The 21,293-nt window shown below is 33.9% G+C and overlaps 2 protein-coding genes across 3 annotated transcripts in view; one reads left to right on the top strand and one right to left on the bottom strand.

The window, feature by feature from the left end:
- The window catches only part of FYB2 (FYN binding protein 2), a 108,591-nt gene extending 95,718 nt beyond the window's left edge, over positions 1 to 12,873 (top strand). Inside the window, exons 18-20 of one of the 2 annotated variants that reach the window (XM_069480054.1) lie at positions 261 to 417; positions 533 to 566; positions 12,707 to 12,873. In XM_069480054.1, the coding sequence (XP_069336155.1) occupies positions 261 to 417; positions 533 to 566; positions 12,707 to 12,812 (297 nt within the window). In that variant the 3' untranslated portion in view covers positions 12,813 to 12,873. Of the gene's footprint in view, positions 1 to 260; positions 418 to 532; positions 567 to 904; positions 1,495 to 12,706 lie in introns of those variants that run through there. The other variant, XM_069480055.1, reaches the window with a different exon arrangement.
- Positions 12,829 to 21,293, bottom strand: part of PRKAA2 (protein kinase AMP-activated catalytic subunit alpha 2) — a 56,517-nt gene continuing 48,052 nt past the window's right edge. Inside the window, exons 7-9 of the mRNA XM_069480057.1 lie at positions 16,009 to 16,513; positions 14,436 to 14,562; positions 12,829 to 13,150 (exon numbers count right to left, since the gene is read on the bottom strand). Of these exons, the coding sequence (XP_069336158.1) occupies positions 12,912 to 13,150; positions 14,436 to 14,562; positions 16,009 to 16,513 (871 nt within the window). The 3' untranslated portion in view covers positions 12,829 to 12,911. The remainder of the gene's footprint in view (positions 13,151 to 14,435; positions 14,563 to 16,008; positions 16,514 to 21,293) is intronic.

Below are 21,293 nucleotides of genomic sequence, written 5' to 3'. Positions count from 1 at the left end.
ATTGGTTGTGAAAACACTTTGAAAATATAATCATACCGAACAAATGTACGATATAGCATTTTGCTATTATTTTCTTAAATGACTTTCCTTTTACCGTATATGTTCTCATTATTTGCTCTACCCTTAAGTGTTATTTAACTAGTCTAATCTAGTATCTTGAGTTTGAGATTACTATATTATATCCTCCATTAATTTTATTATATAATGAAAAAGAATAGCAACTATGCAAAAATGTTCTGATTAGTAATTTCTCATTTCAGTATGACAAAGAGATTATTGTCATTAACACAGCAGTGGTGTGTTCCAATAATTCAAGAAATGGAATATCTGATTTGCCAATAATCCCTGGAGAAGAACTGGAAGTCATTGATACCACTGAACAAAATCTAGTGATATGTCGTAATTCTAAAGGCAAATGTAAGTTTATTGGCTTATTGCCCATAAAATTCCTATCATTATTTTTTAAAGAATCTTAAAGCATTTTCTCTGTAACTTTCAAATTAATTAGTAACAGTGATTTTTGTTTCTATAGATGGATATGTGCTCATTGAAAATCTACATTTCAAGTAAGTATGAGTTCTTTTATACTTTTAATCATGAGTTCTAAATACGTAATACATTGTTGTATGCATTAAGCCCAAGGGAAGAGTACTGAATTTACTGAAACTCGGGAAAAGCTTTAAAAATTAAATATGCAGTACCCTATTCCATAAGGATTACATCGGAAGAGACATATTGTTATGTCTCCTGAATATGTTATCAAACTTCACAGAACATTATAAATATTTTAAAAGAACATAAAAATACTGAACTAGATGAGAAATTCCCTAGAAATCTCCTACTCATTATTCCATTGGCCTACATTTCAAAATGTTTGTATATGTAAATTTTTCTTTTTTCTCAGGCCCCAAAGTTGGTCACCTTAGGAGGATCAAGATCAAATGGTATGGGCTGCACAAGCGAGAACTAGTCCACAATCTTAGTTCACATGTCAAAATGAGATGGTGGAATCTGTGGAAACTTTCATTCAGAACTTAGAAGAGAAAAATAAAAACAAATTCTCAACATTAGATGTTGGTTTTACTCCTAAAAGGTTATCTTTCAGTGTCTATTTCAGCAGCTGTCTCACTGCCAGTTTAAGAGAATGTGAAACAGTGTGTGTTAGCATTTGAGCACTTGCTTAATGAGCCATATCCAAAGTTAGAAATCATGCCTTATGGCACGTAGTCAGTTGTGCAGATGGTTAGTTTGCTTCTAATATTAGTACATGAGAGTTTATAATTTCTAGATGTTATGCATTAAAATTTGGTATAATTCTGAATAGTAAATAGTGTAACCAATTGTAACCAAGGTCTTTTAAATACTCAAATTTAAGGTATAGTCTTAAAATAATTATGACTCAGCCTTTAAAAAAATCAAGGTGTAAAGTGTCCTTTTGCTTTATGACAAAAATAAAATCACATGTATTCTGTTCAACATTGATTTCTTTTGGAAATAGTTTACTGAAAAATAAATTATTCCTAAATTCACCCAACATCATTGTAGGTGCCTAAATGTATTCAACAAAATAATATATATGGTGTATCACTGTAAAACATCCTGTTGCTGAAAATAAGGAAAATTGCCATTTTGTCTATGCCCCAATACCTATTCAAATAGTAGAATTCATATATACTTTCATTCATATGAAAGTAAATAAAAGTTTAAATACTGAGCTTGGCATGCCCTGAATGTCAATGAGATAAATAAATTCTACATATGCATTCAACTGTTATAATATCTTCAGTGGCTTTTTTCAGCATGGAAAACTGAAGAATTTCCCTCAGTTTTTTAAGCATGGGGATTCTGGCCTTCAAGGGTGTGACAGAATTTGTTTCCAAGGCCTCATCCTTTATACTTGGAGACTATTTTTTAAGCTTGTAAGTTCTTCGAAATGGCATTTACCAATAAAGGCCCAGTTTATTCTAAAAGACAGAAATCTGAAGTATTCATTAGAGTTCACAGTTTAGAGAACGAAATAGGTAAAGAGATTATTACATATGACATAATTAAAATAAACAAGATATGAATGGAATGGCTAGAGGATTAAGAGGTTTTACAGAGAAAGTGGCTGTGAAGATTTGTTAGAATTTCTTCATAGTCCATTTCTGTGCCTTGTCTAAGTAAATGGAGTGTAGTATGTCTGGTGAGAAATGGCAAGAGCCATTTGGAATGGGGTAAGTTGGGGCTAGAATGTGACACAGTTCGCTGAATTCACTTGTACTTTTTCCTCTAGAGGTTAAAGAGCCATTCAAGGGTTAAGCAGGAAGGAAATGCCAGATATTTAGGGAGGAAAAAGCAATCACAGCAATATGGATAATAGAGGAGAGACAAATTGTTTCCAGGCAAAGGGACATTAGACCTTAATTTAAGACAGCAGTAATAGAAATATATAGCACAGGAGTCCCACCGAGGTATTACAGAGGTGTAAAGAAAACAGAATGTCTTGGTGACTGATTAGAGGTGAGAGAGAAGGAGAATTAGGAAATGGTTCTAAGACTTCTTTTTGGGGAGATGAGATTAAGGCTGCTACTGAAGATTGGGAATATATTTCTGCTTGGACTAGAGACCAAACTCTGCTTAGACCCCTTGAATTAAACTTACCCCCTAGTGAGAGGCAATTGCAGCCCTCTTCTCTCTAGGACAAAGCCTGTTACAGTAGGCATTGTAGAAGATGAGCATAAGTATGTCCTGAGGGAAAGGAGGTGAGTAAGAGAGTATATGGCTATGTTGAGCAGAAACTTTCCATGCAATTATCCCGTCCAAAAAAATCATAAACCATATGTCACTCTTGCCATTTCACCAAACCATGAGGTATTTTAAATCTTGGAGTGTGACAGTGGGACTAAATTTGGACTGAGATAGGTTTGTCCCATGTAGTCTCTACCTCATCATAGGACCTCTTGTTCTAATTCAATGACTCAGCTCTTTGTAACTCAATTTCCTCATTAGTAAAACAGGGCCAGTAACATTCATTTTGTCTACTTCACAGGATTATTGTCATGCTGTAATGTAACAATAAAAGTATTTTAAAATTCTTAATACACAATACTGTATATATGGTGTTATTTTTGTACCTGGCCATTACTGAAGTTGGAAGATGCTGAAAACAAAAATACATTTTTGGCTGAGCACAGTGGCTCATGCCTGTAATCCTAGCACTTGGGAGGCAGTGGCAGGAGGATCGCTTGAGGCCAGGAATTCAAGACCATCCTAAACAACATAGCCAGACCTCATCTCTACAAAAAATAGATTATCCTGGGCATGGTGGTGCATGCCTATAGTCTCACCTACTTCAGAGGCTGAGGCAGGAGAATCGCTTGAGGCCAGGCATCTGAGGTTGCAGTGAGCTATGACAACACCACTCTACTCTAGCCCAAGCAACAGAGGGAGACCCTGTCACAAAACAAAACACAAAAATAAATAAATTTCCATTAGAAATACATGTAAAAATTCAAATCTTAAGACTTGAAAGAATGGCTGGAATGTGATAAATTTATAAGACTTGAAAGAATGGCTGGAATGTGATAAATTTATCTTACACAGAGACAGAAAAATATTCACTATTAGGACGGACCCAATGGCTCATGCCTGTAATCCTAGACAATGGGAGGCTGAGGTAGGATCGCTTGAGGTCAGGAGTTTAAGACCAGTCTTAGCAAGAGAGAGACCGTATCTCTACCAAAATTAGAAAAAATTAGCCAGACATGGTGGTGCACGCCTGTAGTCCCAGCTACTCTGGAGGCTGAGGCAGGAGAATTGCTTGAGCCCAGGAGTTTGAGGTTGCCATGAGCTAGGCTGATGCCCAGGCAACAGAGCAAAACTCTGTCTCCAAAAAAAAAAAAAACAAGTTACAGTGTTAAAAACCTACTAAATGTTTTTAAAGTATAAACTATTTGATCTAACATAAACTAGTACCTAATTACTATTTATTGATATTGTATGCGTTTTTAGAAAAAATTGTTTTAATCCATTCTATCTATACTTAATGTGGTTATGTTTCTATTTCACTAATTTCAGCCATATTTACTCCATTATTTAAATTAAAGCATTCAAACTAAATTTCTCACATTATTGATCAGCAAGGTTTTTAAATATAAACACCACAACTAAGACTTCAATTATGTCCCAAGCAGATGTGATCTGTCTCTTAGAAACCCTAATCTAGGATAAAGCTTCAATAGAAAGACTGAGTTTCTATTTTACTTTGAATTTTGTATAAAAAGATAGCAAAGATAATACCATCCTATAAGATAAATGACAACATACAAAGGTACTTGACCCAAACAGAGGCTAATACTGCCCCACTCATAAATTCATTTATATATGTAGGTCTGGCCTCCAGCAACCTTAATATACACCAACAAAACCTTCCCTTCCCCCTCCTGAGTACCTCTGTGATACCTGTAGTTTTCCAAGATGACACAGCATCCTTCTTGACCACGCCCTCTCCGGCAAATCTTCAGAACTTTAAAAAAGCATATTCTAGGGCGAAGAAATGAAGAGAAAAAATGAATATATAATGACAAAACTCTTATTAAATGGCTGCCTCTGGATAACAGGATATGGGCGATGTTTTTCTCAGCATCTTCAAATTTCCAGTACATTTCAAAATTCCTACAATAAGCATCCATCACCTGTACAATTTAGGAAATAAAGGAAAAATATTTTCACTAATAAAAACAAACTCATTCTTCTCTTTAAAGTTTAGAAAAAGAAAATTGAAATTTTTACCTATATATCCTGACTTTGATATGTTCACATTTTTCTTTCTTTTTAATGAGAGTTACAGTACGTTTTTCAAAAAGTACATTATCCAGGCAGGCCCAACTTACTCATAAGGGTCCTTAAAATTGGAAAATGAAGGCAGAGAGTCAGTCAGCCAGTCAGGCAGATGTGGTGGGAGAGAAGGAGGAGAGATCAGAAGCCTGAGCCCCGTGTTGCTGGCTTTGAAGATGGAGGGAAGCCTTGGGCCAGGAGATGCCAGTGGCCTCCAGATGGCCTTTAAAAGGAAACGACCCCTGGTCAATAGCCATAAAGGAAACAGGGTCCTTAGTTCTATAGTGGCGTGGAACTACATCCTGCCAACAATTAGAATGAGGCTGGAAACAGAGTCTCCCCCCGGGGGCCCAGCCCTATCAATGCTTTGTTTTTCAACCCTAATGACTTGAAGCAGAGAAACCACTTAAGCCCACTGGATTTCTGATTCACAGAACACTAAGATAATAAATTTCTGTTAAGTTTATAGTAATTTGTTTTAGCAACAATAGAAAACTAATACAATGGCTAAAGTTAAAAACTAATGTCTAAGACGATAAAAATGAACAAAAGATGGTGTAAAATCTCCAATGGGTAATCTTTTCCTATAAGAACTTTCTCTTTAACTATTAGGTGGCATGCAGAATTTTAGCTTAATGACTGAACAGAAACAAAAAACAGCTTTCAAATTAACCAGAGACTTTAATGTGATTTTATGAAAAAAGCTTACAAGCAATCAGAGAGGCTGCTTTTCTCTTTTGTGTTTGTTGCCTTTGAGTTTCATACACAGCAAACATTAATTAGGGAGATAATCAGAGAGAACCTGTAACTATGAAATGCCGTGTGATTCAAGAAGACATCTTTTCCATATGGTTACTGGAAGACAAATCCTTCATATTGATCATTTAACACTCACAAAAAATATATAACAAACAAAACTGAAATTTGAATCTATGGTTATTAAAACACAAAAGCACTGGAAGTCATTTTTTTTTTCCTGAAACCAGTTATAAAAAGTGGTCCCAATTTCAACAGTTTAAAAAATTTTAAATAGGTATCTAATAAAATGCTCCAATGGGTTAATGTGTATCAACCTCAAGGTTTTTTTTTTTTTTCTTTTCAAAGATGGGCTAAGAAAGAATGAATGTGGGATGCTCTTGAAAAAAACTGAATAATCAATATCTGATTAATCATCTTATGATTGTCATGGACATAACCTAATGGCTGTCAACTTTCAGTTTTATTTGTTGCACTCAAAGTCCACGATCTGATATTTAAGCATACATGATAAAGAACACAACCATTCTTCCTAAAAACAATATCAAGATACCATCTTTAGAGTTCACAGTTCTATAAAAACTTTAAACATTCAAAACACTGTACAACCATAGATGTGAATAGTCTTGAGAAAGCTGTATTTTGATACATTAAGGCAGCTTCAGCCAACATTTTAAGAAGTTCTGAATAAGAAGCAGAACAAGCATATTTGAATTTTTAATGTTTTCAAGAAATTTAAAATATCACTTAAAACAAGAACACCATGACCTGTGAAACTGTGTTCTTAAACATTTTTACTACTATGTTCTTACCACATAAAACTTATGTAAAAATCAAGATACTCATCCTATCAGTATCAAAGATACCTATTTTAAAAAAGGAAGGGGTTTACATTAAATATGGGGAATAAACCCTGGTTTTAAACAAGGGCCTTTCAACAGTTTCTCACACACATCTGTGAGGTAGGTTATTAGCCACATTTTTTAAATGAGAAAATTAAATAAGTCTGTGTGACTTGCTGCTGTTCAGATTCCAAGTTAGATTTTGTTCTTAGCTCTGCATTACTTCTTTCCTTTATGAACTTTTTAAAGGGTTAAAATAAAAAGATTGCTATTCGTTGCGTTCATTTTAAAAGCACAAGAAGGCAGCCAAATGTTTACCAAGGTGACTTAAAAAGTGCAACAACATGAAAGAAATAGAAAAATACATTTAGCGAACAACTTATGACAGTGATAGTGTGAGGCTTGGCCAAAGGAACTTAAAAACAAACAGGCAGAAGGAAATAAGGTGATCATTTGTGGAGGGAAGATCTAAGGAAAACTGAAAGGGATTAGAAAAAAAAAAAAAAGAAAGAAAATATAAATAAGTTTTTACAATTATTGTTCCCATAACTTGAGAGAAGGCACAATTTAGTGTTTTTTGTGTTTTTGTTTTTTTTTTTTAGAACAGTGGATCTCTTTTTTCTATTTTTGGAAAATGTTATCTATACAGAAAAAATGGCCATTTTTGGTGACAAAACTTACTCAAGAGGGACTTTTAATTATGAAAAATGCATGCTTAAATTAGCAAAAAAAAATTAACCATGCTATTTTCCTTGGCTAGAATGTTTGTTCCTCCCTGAAATGTTAAATCAACAAAGTAGCAAACTTTAAATTGAAAAAAATCATACTAGATGAACCTTGTCAGAATTCTACATATAGTCAATATAGTTTTCATGCTAGGATATTTTATAAATACTTAACTCCTTTTCTGGAAAGAGTGCTCTACTCTAGGACGTCCTTAATTACATTTTAAATATAATTGAAATTTATCTACCCTGTTTATCCAAATAATCACGAGCTACTTCCATAAAGTCTGAATTACTTTAGATATAAACCATAGTTACCAAAAGTCACATATACAGTCACGGCTGCAAAATTGGCATTGCTATGCGAGGATAGCAGTAAACATTAACACTGGCTCACAAAATTAATATAGGCCCACAGTCTGGTAATTCTTCTAGACCTAGCCTGATTCTTATCAGGCTATGGCTGAAGAAATTTAATTAAAACTCAATCCAGTCTAGACTGTGGGTCCTGTTCTTCATGCTACTATTGTTCAGTGGCATCAAATGCATTATAATTATATGTGGGAAAAGCTAGTAACGATGCCAGTGACTTGTTTAAATAAGGTTTATGTAATTCTTAAAGCTCACCAAACGTAAGTTACATTTCAAAGTTTTATATGGTTTGGGGGAATCGCTATCAAGCCAATAACAGGTAGTTTGTAAATACAAATATACTCTATGAAAACAGTGTTATATCATCTCATACGCATACAAGATGAAAAATTATCAATCTGTATATGAAATTTAGGTAGGCCTAATTCAGATAACAGTCAAAAACTACAATAATTTAGATAGGGCCTGGGGCTAGTACTCCTTTTTAAAAAAAGATTGTGCCATAAGAATCCCATAAATAAAATTACAGGAAGAATCATGTCCTAAAGTTTCTTCAGTATTTTTTAAACACCCTCAATTAACTTAGAAGTACTTATGAACATGCTAATCATAAATAATTCAGATAAACATCTAGTTTGTATAATCAACTGGTTCAAATAATAAAACTAAGAAATATTTAGTTAAGACTACTTTATGTCACTCTAAGACTTGAAAGCAATACATCTGTTTATTTTTGTTACCAACTACTCACGTTTCATTAATTCAGAAAGGTAGTATACTATAAAGGGCAATTGATCACCGCTGAATATTTGTATGGCATTAAAGCTTTATGAAGAGGTTTCTGGTCTGGCTTCTTCATCTGGAAAATGGTAAAAGTACTTTTCCTGGTTACCTCACAAAGTTTTTGTAATAGTAAGTTAACAGATACAGAGGGTCTCTGGATCTAAAAGTCACTATAAAAACATCTAGAACATTTCCATTATTCCAAATTAGTAATGTTTTGCTTTATGCCAAATGGATATGATGTCTCCACACGTTTGGTTTTCTGGATGATTTCTGCCATTTGTATTACTCTGGTAATTGTATTTAGAAAAATATTCAAGTTTATACCTTTGAAATGCCTCACCAAACCAAAAATAGAACATTCACACTAGTATAAAAACTCTTAATATATAAAAAATGTACACTAACACAAATCGTAAGAAAAGGCAGAAAAAACAGAACTTTAAAGCTCAAAGTTATCATAGAGGTCTTTTAATGTCTCTCTCTCCCATTTTATGGGTTACAAAAATGAGACCTAACATAGGATGTGACTTACCAACAGATTGCACATATCCCTCATCCAGAGTTTTCAATAGAGTCTCTGATATTAAAATAAATTACATTCCCTATTTTAAAAGCCACAGGGTAACAGGAGGACCAAGTAAAGAAATGCCAGATTGAAAAGGTTTGGGTCTTTAAAAACAAACAAACAGAAACAGATAAAACTGTGAATATGTCTAGCATTTAGATATTGAGATTTTACAACGATTAATGGGATATAAATTATTAACCAGTGAATAGACAATGATGTGGTATCTGTGGTAAATTATGTTCCAGGTTTTTAAATTTTATAAATGAAAAAAAGTATGGTGCCTACATTAACTCAGTATACTGCACATTAACAGATGCTACATATAAATCCAAATAGTTAAAAAATCTGTAACAGATTATTTACTAAATTATGTCTCATTTAGTACTAAAAATCAATCTGTATTCCCTGAGTACAAAATGGCTAGGGAATAAGAGAAAGCAAGCACAGAATTATGTAACTGTCCTTGAAAACCTATTTGCAGAAAATGGAGAATCATTTGTGCTACATATAGCCAATTCTCTGACACAGAAATATGGTTATTTCTGATTAATTTAGGCTCCTGGATTCTCTTTATATTAATAGATGGCTAGTATCAAGGAATGTAAACACTTGAGGTTACAAAAGTGTCTCTTAAAAGGTTTGTTGATCAAAACAAAAACCCAACTTGTAAATGGTTTGCCTACTTCCCTCCCTGAATATTCAGTTTAAGAAGGTGTCTGGTCCTACATTAAAAGATAACAGGGATTAGATCTAAATGTGGTATGCTACACAAAAGTATTTAGAAAATGTTCACTTACTACACATTTTGAAAGTAAGAGTCAGTGATACTGACTCACTACCCACAGAGCCATAAGCATGAGTCACTTAGTCTCTTAATCTTTTTTTTTTCAAGTAATCACATTATTTAAGGTTCTTCAGTCACTTGACACACAAAAAAAATGTTGCACCCAAACAATACCACAACCTGATTAAGAAAATCAGGGTGCTATAAAACAAATTGCAGACATAAAAATTCTGTTTAATCCAGCATTCACTCAAGATGAATATGTCTGCAAGTTAAAATGAAATGATTCTGAATTTGAACCAGAGTCTCCCCAACAATCAAGGGAAAAAGGAGGTACTACCTTAATTTCATTCTTAACTACCCTAATTATGGCAACCTGGGACATAATTTTCCTAATAGTTTCCAAATTTGCTTTTTCTCATCAGATGTTTAAAAATGGTTAACTAATTTGGGCAAAGCAGGGTTAAACAAAGTTACATGGTTTTCTTTTTTCATGGAAGGACTTATCAGTCTTTAATGCTCATATCCATTGTAATTCTTAAGGGATAGAGTAGTGTGTAACATTTTTCAAACTTACTCCATGGATTCTTTTTTTTTCCTGCAGAGCATATCACAGGATATACTTTGAGAAATGCTATTCTAGAACCATATGGAGTCCATGATATAGCTAAGGCCTTACCTATAACCTAATAATAGAAAATCTCCCAAATCTTAACTGGAAGAAATTGTTCTTAGCCCAGATCTACCTACCACATCCACAGTTTATAAGACTAAAATGTGGGAATTTTGTATTAGCAACTGATTCTTTCCCTCTCTGGCCCATAGGCAGCAAACAGCCTGCTATGACAATGTTCTAGCCCCTATGATACTGGACTGAGTCTCCTGTAATTGTCTCTCTACAAACCAATTTACTATATCCACTAGATTCACGGAGTAGCCATGTTTGAAAAACTTACACATGAAAGCACCAAAACTGTGACCGTTTGTTCTCCCAAAATTCAACAGGTAACTATCAAATGGGGATGTTCATAAATAATGGCAAGAATGAGAAAACAGTGAATAAATTAACTCAAAAAAACATGATAATCATCGATATAAAGTAATTTTGATATGAACAAGTTTCTAATATCTGATTTATTAGACTAGCAAAGCTAAAATGCCACTAGATTCCTTCCCGCTGTTTCTCTGCCTTTAAAATTGATATGGATTTTGTCTCTAGGGATAAGGTATCTTATTAGTTCCTTATTTCTAAGATCATCCCATTCACAATCAGGCAAATATTAATAGGTGTCCCTGTTTTTCCCAAAAGAGGTATGTACACATTTGGAGAAGCCAAAACTACGCAGTATCTATAACACATATCAGACTAACACAGGACTGCTTATCCCTATACAAATAATCATTAAAAAGTATTACCCTTTGGTGCCACAAGATGGCAGTCTTTCAAAGAGTAAACCTTAAACTATCTCAAACTGCAACCCCACCCTCTTTCCCAAATTGGTGAACAAAGATTCTTTTCATTTTGATATTAAGAAGTAAGACTTACAAGTTATTTAAACACCATTTTTAAAAGGTCTACAAAAAAACATGATGTGACACAATGCAAACTCCTGACTCAAAAACTATTTAACGATGGACATGCTTGTCTTCCATAAACATAGGAGAAACCTGGTCTAACATTCTCATTTGCTTCTTGGTAGAAAATACATTATTTTTGGCAAAGAGAAACCTGTCAAAGTAATGTCATTTTTTGTTTTCAAGAGCTTAATATTTTCTAGGGTAAGTCAGGTGAAATGAGATTATTAATTACAGCATAAACATAACGAATAAATACAAATTAGATAAATTACATATAATTTAAAAATTAAATACTTTTACTAAAACAAAATATAATCAATGAGCTACTATCTACCCTGCTATATAGTTTGTGGGTTTTTTTAATCTTAAAAAAAACCTTTCACAAAGCAAAATAAGAAAACTGTTTGGTTTTCAATTAAAAGCACTGGTATGTGAATACATATATGTATATATGTAAACAACACATAAGTTTACTCAAGAGAGAATTTTTAAAAATGTTTAAGGCTTTCCTGCCCTACCAGGTTCAACAGTGAAGGTCACAGCCTATCAAGCTTTGGAAGTACATAAAAGCCCTTTGGGCCAGAACAGTGTTTTCAAACTGAATGGCTAGCAATCCCGAAAGGGAACCAGAAAAAAACTAAGTCAATCAGCCACTGAGGATCCAATAATGAACAAAGACTTATAGTGCCGGAGGGAAGGTGGGGGAAAGGGATGGCTTCAAATGAAGAATTAGCATTGTAAAACACAATGGGATCCTAACAACCTAACACACAAAATAAAAGATCAAAGATAAAGGATAATCTCTTTTAAGGGATTGTTGATGTTTTGTTTTGTTTCATTAAACTATTTTATTCTTGGTGAAGTACAAAAATAAATAGAATCAAAAAGAATTTGAGAAAGGTAGGTTTTGAAGGTATATTTTAAAATGACAAAAGTCTATGGAAAAGATGAAAATTGTTGCAATTCCAGATGTTCCAAAATTAAGTTGAACCTTGAAGGCTCTTAAGATAAATATATTATTCAAGGAAATATCAAGATACAATTCAGAATCAGTTGCAGCTTTTTTAAAGGAACCTGGAAATCGTGGTTATCTGTTATAGGACCACAGCCTTTCTGTTGAACACTAGGCAGTATCGCAGTATCTGTAAAGAACTGTTAGAAGAACTTGGCTTCTGAAATTTGGGGGGCAAGCTTTTAAGATTTCAGCATTTAAATAATATCTTACTAATGGTTGTTTTACTTTCTAATCTTCTGTGCAAGAAAACAGGGACATAAAACAGCTTAAGGCCTACTGAAATTTAGGAAGTAAACTGGATTTACCTAAACAGTAAAGCAAGGAGGTGTTGCCAAACCACCCTTACATTGAGATGGTTTGTCAGTGAGGTGTATTAATCATTTGCAGTGAAGTTACAATTGTAATTAACAATCTTCATCAATGTTCACCTATTAAAGAATTGCCTATGTTCATTTATCATAGGCACAACAGAACTGCAGATTTCTACAAGCAAATGTCAGATTTTTTTGTTTTCAGTAATTTCATCAACATTGTGTGTCCCCTGGAGATACTCACATCTCTCAATTAGTATTGCAGAGTATGTTATCCAGAAGTAAGATAGTAATTTAAAGAATATACCTCATTTTCACAGTGCAATAACAGAAAGATAGCAACTAGGGACAGATCATCAACGGGCTAAAGTAGTGATCAGACTGGCACACATTTCAAAAAAATCCATGGTGTGACTGCCCAGGCGAGGTGAAACTGAAGATGATGTGCTTCCGGTCAAAGAGCCAGTGAGAGAGCTAGAAAGTGAATGGCTCTCCACAGTTGCAGAATCAAAACTTGATCTTGGTCTGTGTAAGCCAGCAGCAGAGCAAGAACGCTGAGGTGTTGAGGAACCAGACCTCTGCTCCACTACCTCATCTGAAATGGACCAAAGAAGAGCAATTTATATGAAAAGCATATTTGCCCAAGCCCTTCCTGTGAAGTTATTCTATTCATAATATTAGGTAAATGCATCTCAGCAAGGGCAACATAATAATGAATGTCATGTTTTAGTGTGTTAGGAGCAGGGGTGGCAGTACCCCTTCTCTTCCACAATCATACCAAACAACACTAATCAATCACACTTACACACAAAATGTGGCCCCTAAATCCTTCTCAATAGAGTATCTGGCATTAACATTGAAATCAAACTGATATTCCTGCATGTGAAGAAAGCACATTTTTGGCAACTTATTTTCTTCTAGCATATCAACAAAAAAAAATCATTATGATAAAAACAAAAGTTACCATCATACAGTGGTTCTGAACCTTCCGTGCACATAGGAATTGCCTTGGTTAGGAGAAGCAATGTGAGAGAAATCTTGTTAAAGTGCAGATTCCCAGTTTCCCAGGACCAGTCTCCAGAAATTCTGATTTGGTAGGTCTGGAGTGGTACCCAAGAATTTGCATTTTAATAAGAACAATGGGTAATTCTAATGAGGGTGATCTGGGACATATATATACATATACATTCCTATAGTTGACAGTAGTTTGAGAATAAAATTTAAGTGCTTTGTTTATAACAATTTTCCTAACTCTAAACTCAGTTCTACTCTTGTTCCATCTCTAGCACCTGACCCTTGGTTTATTCTATTTTTATCCCACTTGGGCCTCTGAACTGAATAATCATATTTGGTTTACTTGGGTTTAATTCTCGGCACACTCTAAGTACTTGGATGTGACCATTTTCCATGATTCCTTTGGCGCCTAGGTTGCCATGGCTACCTAAATCCAACCCAAATCCCAGCAGAGGCCTAATTTGGTCACCTTGGCCACCCAGGATGAGGGAAGCTGATGAAGGACAAAATTTAGATACTAAATCTAACTAACAAAATGTGAGTGGAGAAATGTTACAAAGAACTTGACAAGTTGGCTAATTTTAAGTAAAAGTTGCTTCCTTGTTGTTCCTTACTTTTGCTCCACAGTCAACACTTCAAATGTTTTTTATGCCAAGAAAGCACTTTTTTTTTTGGAAAGGTACTAGGTAAGAGATATTCCATGTGTCTTTCATCCTTTTCATTTTGCTTACATTTTGGTTAAGTCTAGATTACTTAAAAATCAGTGCAAAAGACCTACCTACCATGTCTTTGGAAAGATTTTAACATCTGGTCAACTAGTGCCAAGTTTTCTCTTCTCAGAGCTCATGCCTACAAAGCTTTCTTACCATCAATACTCTTAAAGTCCAAAAGATAGCTCCTGTTGTCAACTAGGTAAAGTTGTAAGCTCATTTTGACATAGTTCCCAGTCACTGGATTTTTTCTTCTTACACGAAGATGGTATGCATTCACTACCTAAAATGGGAAATCAACAAATATAACAAACTACAAAATGTCTCCCTTCTTATTGTGAAGAATGTCAAAAACAAATAATTGATAGGGGTTGGGTAGGGAAGGAATTTCTGAATGATTTTTTTTATATTATAGGTAGTTTGCTTTAGCATTTATTTAATCCCCACTAGTGGTACTGTTTGTGTATAGCAATTAAAACGTAAAGGGAAAACTACTTGAATGAATTTGGGGCACTAAAAAAAAAATGCAAAGGGAACTCAGAGATTATACACAGTCTAGCCTTCACTCCAGATATGCATCCTCTATAAACATCAATAATAACTTTGGTTGCCCAGTCTCTGCTTGAATACTTTTACCGATAAAAATGGAGTACAGGGAATAAAGGGGAACTAACACGTTAATGGTCCGCATCAGGTACTGTCACAAAATTGAAGTATCACAAATCCCTTAAGGAAAATATTACTTTTTGAAGAAAAAAAACCCTGAAGCTCAGAAAAAGAAGATTCTGGGTTTTCAAAACATCTATGAAATTAGTTTCAAAAATGTTTCAGTACAGATTTTTAAAGATGTTAACATCTCTTTGTAACTATATAAAACTGCTTCAAAAATGAGAGATCTGTTTTTTAAATGGTTTTAAGAAAATTTATTTATTCATTTCATATACAAATAATGAAATGAGAATGACTGATTTATTCAAACATGTCTAATGAATATTTACACAGTGAGTTCAAACATTTTTCTTCTTCCTTTAAAAAAAATGTTCACAGTCTGCAAGAAAAGAACAAGAGTGAAAGGAGTATCTGAAATGAAAAAAATGCTCCCCCCATATATTCAAATAGAATTGAAATGAAATTGAGCACTAATTTTTTAAAAAAGCAAAATGTAGGCTGAGGAAGTACTAAAAGCACCAGCCAATTAAGACAATTTCCCAACTTGGAGGAAAGTATTTGTTTACTGAGTAAGTATGTCTTGATGGTATAATCTGTATTGACCACTAGCTATTACAGCCACCCACTCCTGCCCTCCAAAGAAAGAAAAGAAAAAACAACTCCCTAAAAAAAGAGAAAGTAAAAATATACTATCTTTGAAGACTCATGACTTTTTATTGCTAAGATACATGCTGAAACAGGCTGTTTTCTCAGATGATTTCAAGTTGAGTATTTGTTGTTTCTCAACCAAGAATGCTATTCTATAATTCAAAATATGTAGGTTCCCAACATCAATAGCTCTTCATCCTAATATAGAGGTTATTTGTTTTGTTTTGAGTGCACATGGTATATTATTGGAAAGAATGGTGTTTGTCAGCCAAAAGTATCAAGACTACTAAATTTATATCTAAATCAAAACCAACTATTTATTGACCTCAATACTCAATGCAGCAGCTCAGAGCAGCTTACTATATAGAAAAATGGCTTCTACAAATTATCTTAATACACTACAATTTCCTACCTTCCATTCAAAATCCAGCTGCTTCATAGCTCGGTAAACTTCAGCCATAATGTCATATGGTTTGCTCTGACTTCGGATTCCAAGATGCCACTTGGCTTTTTTCACAGCTAAAGATTTGGGCTTAGTCGTATTCAGTGCATCCAGTGGACATTTTGCTTTGGGGCTATCTGCTATAAGAGGTGGCATCCTTTCTGGATGAGGTTTCAGGCCTGGGGGGATATGCATGGCATTATCATCCATAAAAGAACCAGTTGGAGGACTTGAGGCGAGGTAGAACTCACTGGCTTGGTTCATTATTCTCCGATTGTCAATGATAAGATGATACGCCACTGCAAGCTGGTCTTGAGGGTCACCACTATATAAACTGTTCATTACTTCTGATTCTGTACACTCAAATTTTTCACACACTTCTTTCACAGCCTCGTCATCAATGACATTGGCATCATAGGAGGGGTCTTCAGGAAATAAGTAACTGGGCAAATCTTGTTTAAACCATTCATGCTCTCTAGGAAAAACACCACAATACACTTTTGTAAGAACATGCTTTAAAAAGTTCCAAATAATTTAGACATGGAGCAATACAACGTAATAGAATCAGAAAGACTTGATTTCTACTCCCAACTCTGCCACTTACTGGCTATGTGACCCTGGGCAAGACAATTAATCCCTACCCTGGAAAAACTATGGTTATTACGACTTGAGTATTTGACTGACATTTTCTCAAAAATAAACAAAGTAAGCCTGTCACTTCAAGGAAAATAGCTAGCAGTATTTGTTGCCAATGATAAAATGCAAGCTTTCAAGCAAAAATGTAAAATTCTGTATAATTTGTATTGGCCTGTTTGACAATTTCCCAATACTGAAGACTTTCTGATGGTTGTATTGATAATATTAATATGATTTTTTGATAGTGTATAATGAAATGTGTCACTATTTAGAAAAATTTGCATAGTTCAATAACCCGGTATTTTCTAAATAAGTGATGCATGGTGTTATAGGCTCATACATACATAAAAGATCCACTCAAACTGCAAGACAGACCAGTTAATTATAATGTAATAAAGTACCAAAATCCATTAATATATTTTCTGATTTGACATTGCAACTAACATGTTAAGCTTTGGTTTAGTATCAAAGAATATCACAATTATCTGAAAGGCTATTAAAATACTCCTTTCTTTTCCACTTATCTGAGTGAGATCAGACTTTCTTTATACACTTCAACTAATACAAAATACAGCAACAGATGGAATGAAGATGTGCGAACCTAGCCATCTTTGATTAAGCCAGATATTAAGGAGATTTGCAAAAGTGTAACATAATGCCACTCTTCTCACAATTTTTTTTTTGCTTTGGAAAATATGGTTATTATTCATGAAAGATGTATTTAAATCAACATGTAATGGGCTTATTGTTATTTTTAAGTGAATCAAATATTCTCTTAATTTCTCAGTTTTAATTTTAATATGGTAAATACTGATAGCTATAACCTACATTTTTTAAAAAATCCTCTTTGAGGTCCTCAATAGTTTTTAAGAGTTATAAGATATTAAAACCAAAGAGTTTGAGAACTGCTCTCCCAAGTCTTATTTTCTCACTTCTGGGCCTTTATACCTGATGTTACTATTGCTATCCTATAATATCACACCCCTTTACATCTAACACAAATTACTCCCTCAAGATTATTAAGCATTGCTACCCCACAGAATTGAGTACCCCCCAAGCTAAAATTCAGATCAAGATATATTTGACTGAATGTCTTCTATACACTAATTAATTCATTTGTGAACATTTACTGAGGACATGCTCTGGGCCAAAGATATACTCTCACAGAGATTATATTCTAGCTGAATATAGATTAAACAAATACACATAAAAATATAGTTGCAAATATACAAATATGCAAGTCCTGTCTAAAGATTGTATAGAAAGCACAAAGTAAAACAGGAATATATAACTTAGGATGTGAGACAGGGGATTAGGGAAGCCACTCTGAATAATATTTAAGGAGACAACAATTAGAATGATCAGAAGTCAGCTAAGCAAAGAATTAAGGAACAGGTATTCCCAGCAAAAGAAACAATATATGTAAAAACCTTGAGACAAGAAAGAGTTTTGGCATGTTCTAGGAAGTGAAGTGAGCCCCATATCATGAAAGTATAATGAGTTACGAGATGGCATGGCAAACGAAATAAGATATTCCTGAGAATTGCAGGCTATAAAAAGGATGTGAGGCTGGAACCTATGGCTGATGAAAACCACTGAAGGTTTTTAAACAGACAGGGTGACATAATCTAATTTGCATTCTATAAAGATTATTCTGCGTATGGTATAGCGACTGAATTGTAAAGATAAAGATGATGACGACAATGCTTGTTGCAATAGTCTAAGCGAGAAATATGGTGTGCCAGATCTTGAACATATATACAAAGATAAAACTTACCTGCTAGTAGATCTATAACAACACTTTTTTTATAGTTGTTGATCCTTTCTTAATCATCCCCACTAAACTGGGAGCTCCTTGAAACAGGGACCATCCCTTATTAACTTTACCCCACTAGCCAGTACAGAGTAAATACTCAGTAAATGATGAGTAGACATATGAAATATGAAGACAAAAATTAATGTTTGCTATATCATAATATTAAACACCTATTAATGTTTAGTAATACATAACTGAGATAGATTTTTTCAAAATAAACAGAAGACAAAAAATTATGTTACATGTCTGAACACTTTTAAAATATCAATGACAAATAGGGAAGTTGAGTCCTTTCAAAACAAACTGCAAAAATCCACTTATCCATAAAACAATGAAATAACTAGCAAAGATTGTCAAAATAGACTTTTTCAGAGCTCTGGAAATTAACCAAAGCTTACAACAATCTGAGGAGTGTTTATTCAAGAAAAATGGCTGAATCTCAGTAGTAAAGGTGAGATTTGTAGCTTTTTAAGTTGTCCTATATCCATCTCCCTTTTTCCAGCTCCACAGTAGCCTTGAAAACCAACAGCCTCATAATCACATAGTAAGAAAACTAGCAGCACAATAACTACTGGGGTGTGTGGGGGGCAAAGGGGGATAGAGGGAATAGAGGAATAGAATAGCTTTGGAGCTCCCCAAAGGTCCTATCCTAAGAGAATGTTACTTTTGACATGTCTATCATTTCCCTGGAAACCTCTACTAACAGGCCTTGTCTTTCTTGACCTGACTCAGAAGAGCTCACTCAACTGCAAATAGCCTTTTACCTAGGGCATTTGTCAAAAATAACAACAACAACACAGCAGCAACAGCTTAAAAAAAAGAGAAAAAAAAAAATCAATGGCAACTGTCTAATATCCCAGCTGTCTGAAGCAGCAATGAAAGTTAGGTAAGCAAGAAGCTGACCAAAAAAATTAAAAAGAAAAATTAGGGAATGAGATTTTCAAAGGGGTCTTTGAAAAGTTTCTGATATAGTCCTAGGACTCAAGAAGGCCAGTAACATTTGCAGGGCTGTGTATTTACCCAATAAAGAACTGAGAAGGTTTTAATTTCTCATCACGGCAGACTTTGAGGCTCTGCACAAGCAGGAAGTGAAGGCTAAAGCAGAGTTAAGGCTCAGGCCAAGCAGAACTACAGATACACCCCAACATGCACACAGAGCCCCTCAGCAAAGGGTGGGAGACAGATTAGGGCATTTAGGAAAATGTCTGTCTAACCATTAGCTAACCATTAAGCTAACAAGGAGAGATTTCAGTAGCCATAAATACAAATAATACAGACTTTACAGAATTAGTTCAGGAAAACTAATAAACAAACAGGAGCAACAATATACAACAATTATAAACTCTAGATATACCCCCAAATGAAAACGTATGACTGTATAAACTGTGTATGTGAATGTTCATAGTAACATTAGTCATAAGAGCCAAAAAGTGGAAATAACTCAAATATCCATCAACTGATGAAAAAACAAAACGGAATATATTCATACAGTGAATATTTTTTCAGGCAAAAAAGAATGAAGTATTGATCCATGCTATACTATGGAAGTACCTTAAAAGCACTATGCTAAATGAAAGAAGCCAGACACAAAAGGCCACATCCTGTATGATTCCATTTATATAAAATGTCCATAAGAGGTATAAAGACAGAAAATAGATTAGTTACCAGCGGCTGGGAGGAAGGAAAATGGGGAGCAACTAAAGCATTTCTTTCAGGGATGATAAAAAAGTTCTAGAATTAGTGGTGATGACTGTGCAACTTAGTATATACACTAAAAGCCACCAAATTATATATTTTAAAGGGGTAAATTTATGATATGTGAATTATATCAATAAAATGAATTTTTAAAAATAGGGAAATAACATAAATTTTTGTTTCTAATTTATCAATTTAGTTTAGTAACCATAATTCTTTTTAACAAGATAACTCCCAATTTAAAAAGCCACACTCTAGCTTTTAGTTTTCAGGAGTCAGTTTCTGAATTAGTTTCTGAATTAACTCTACCAAAGTGAGCAGTAACTAGGATGTTTATGAAGGTTCATCTGAAACAAAATCAATTCATTTCACATCCATTATTACACAAGCACCAAAAGTTATGTTTTTCTATCACTACTACCTGATACCTGACTTTGCTATAATATATGACTTAAGATTAAACAGGTTACATTTACCTTTTCTATAGTCCAAAAAAAGAAAAAGTAAATAAAATAAGATTATAAAGACTATCAATCAAATTTTAGAAACCTTACAATGTGCCCAAATTTCTTTAAGTACAGCTGAAAGACTTTCATATATTCACTTAAACATTGTTCTAAGAGCTTTAGTAATATTAAGTTGAATATTTTCAGTTTCTAATATTCAAATGTTTTTAGATATAAATAAATGGCAATTTCACATAGTTCAATCTATGACTATCTTCCCAACAATTCTACTACAAAAAAGAAGTAACTAAAGCACACACAGCTAATAAACAGAAGAACTGGTATTTGTAGTCAGTTGAACTTAAGACCCCCCACTTTTAACCACAATATTAATACTATTACTACTGAGCTCAAGGCACCTGGGTGAACACAAAGATGTGATTTCCATAACGACAATGTCCGTCTTTTTTACCACTATATTTCCAGCACCTAACATAGGACCTTTCACCGAGCAGACACTAAATAAATATTTCTTAAATGAATAAAAGTAAAAATGATTAAATGAACAAATAAAAATGAAGATATAATATGTACAAAAATAATGCTAAGACAGTATATAGTAGCATAAGAAATATATAAAGTATTATGATAGATTGGAGGAA

Source organism: Eulemur rufifrons, chromosome 8 (assembly GCF_041146395.1).
Source record: "Eulemur rufifrons isolate Redbay chromosome 8, OSU_ERuf_1, whole genome shotgun sequence".
Lineage (NCBI taxonomy): Eukaryota > Metazoa > Chordata > Mammalia > Primates > Lemuridae > Eulemur > Eulemur rufifrons.
Note: the sequence above shows the minus strand (reverse complement) of the source record. Positions and strands in the feature narration are given on the sequence as shown.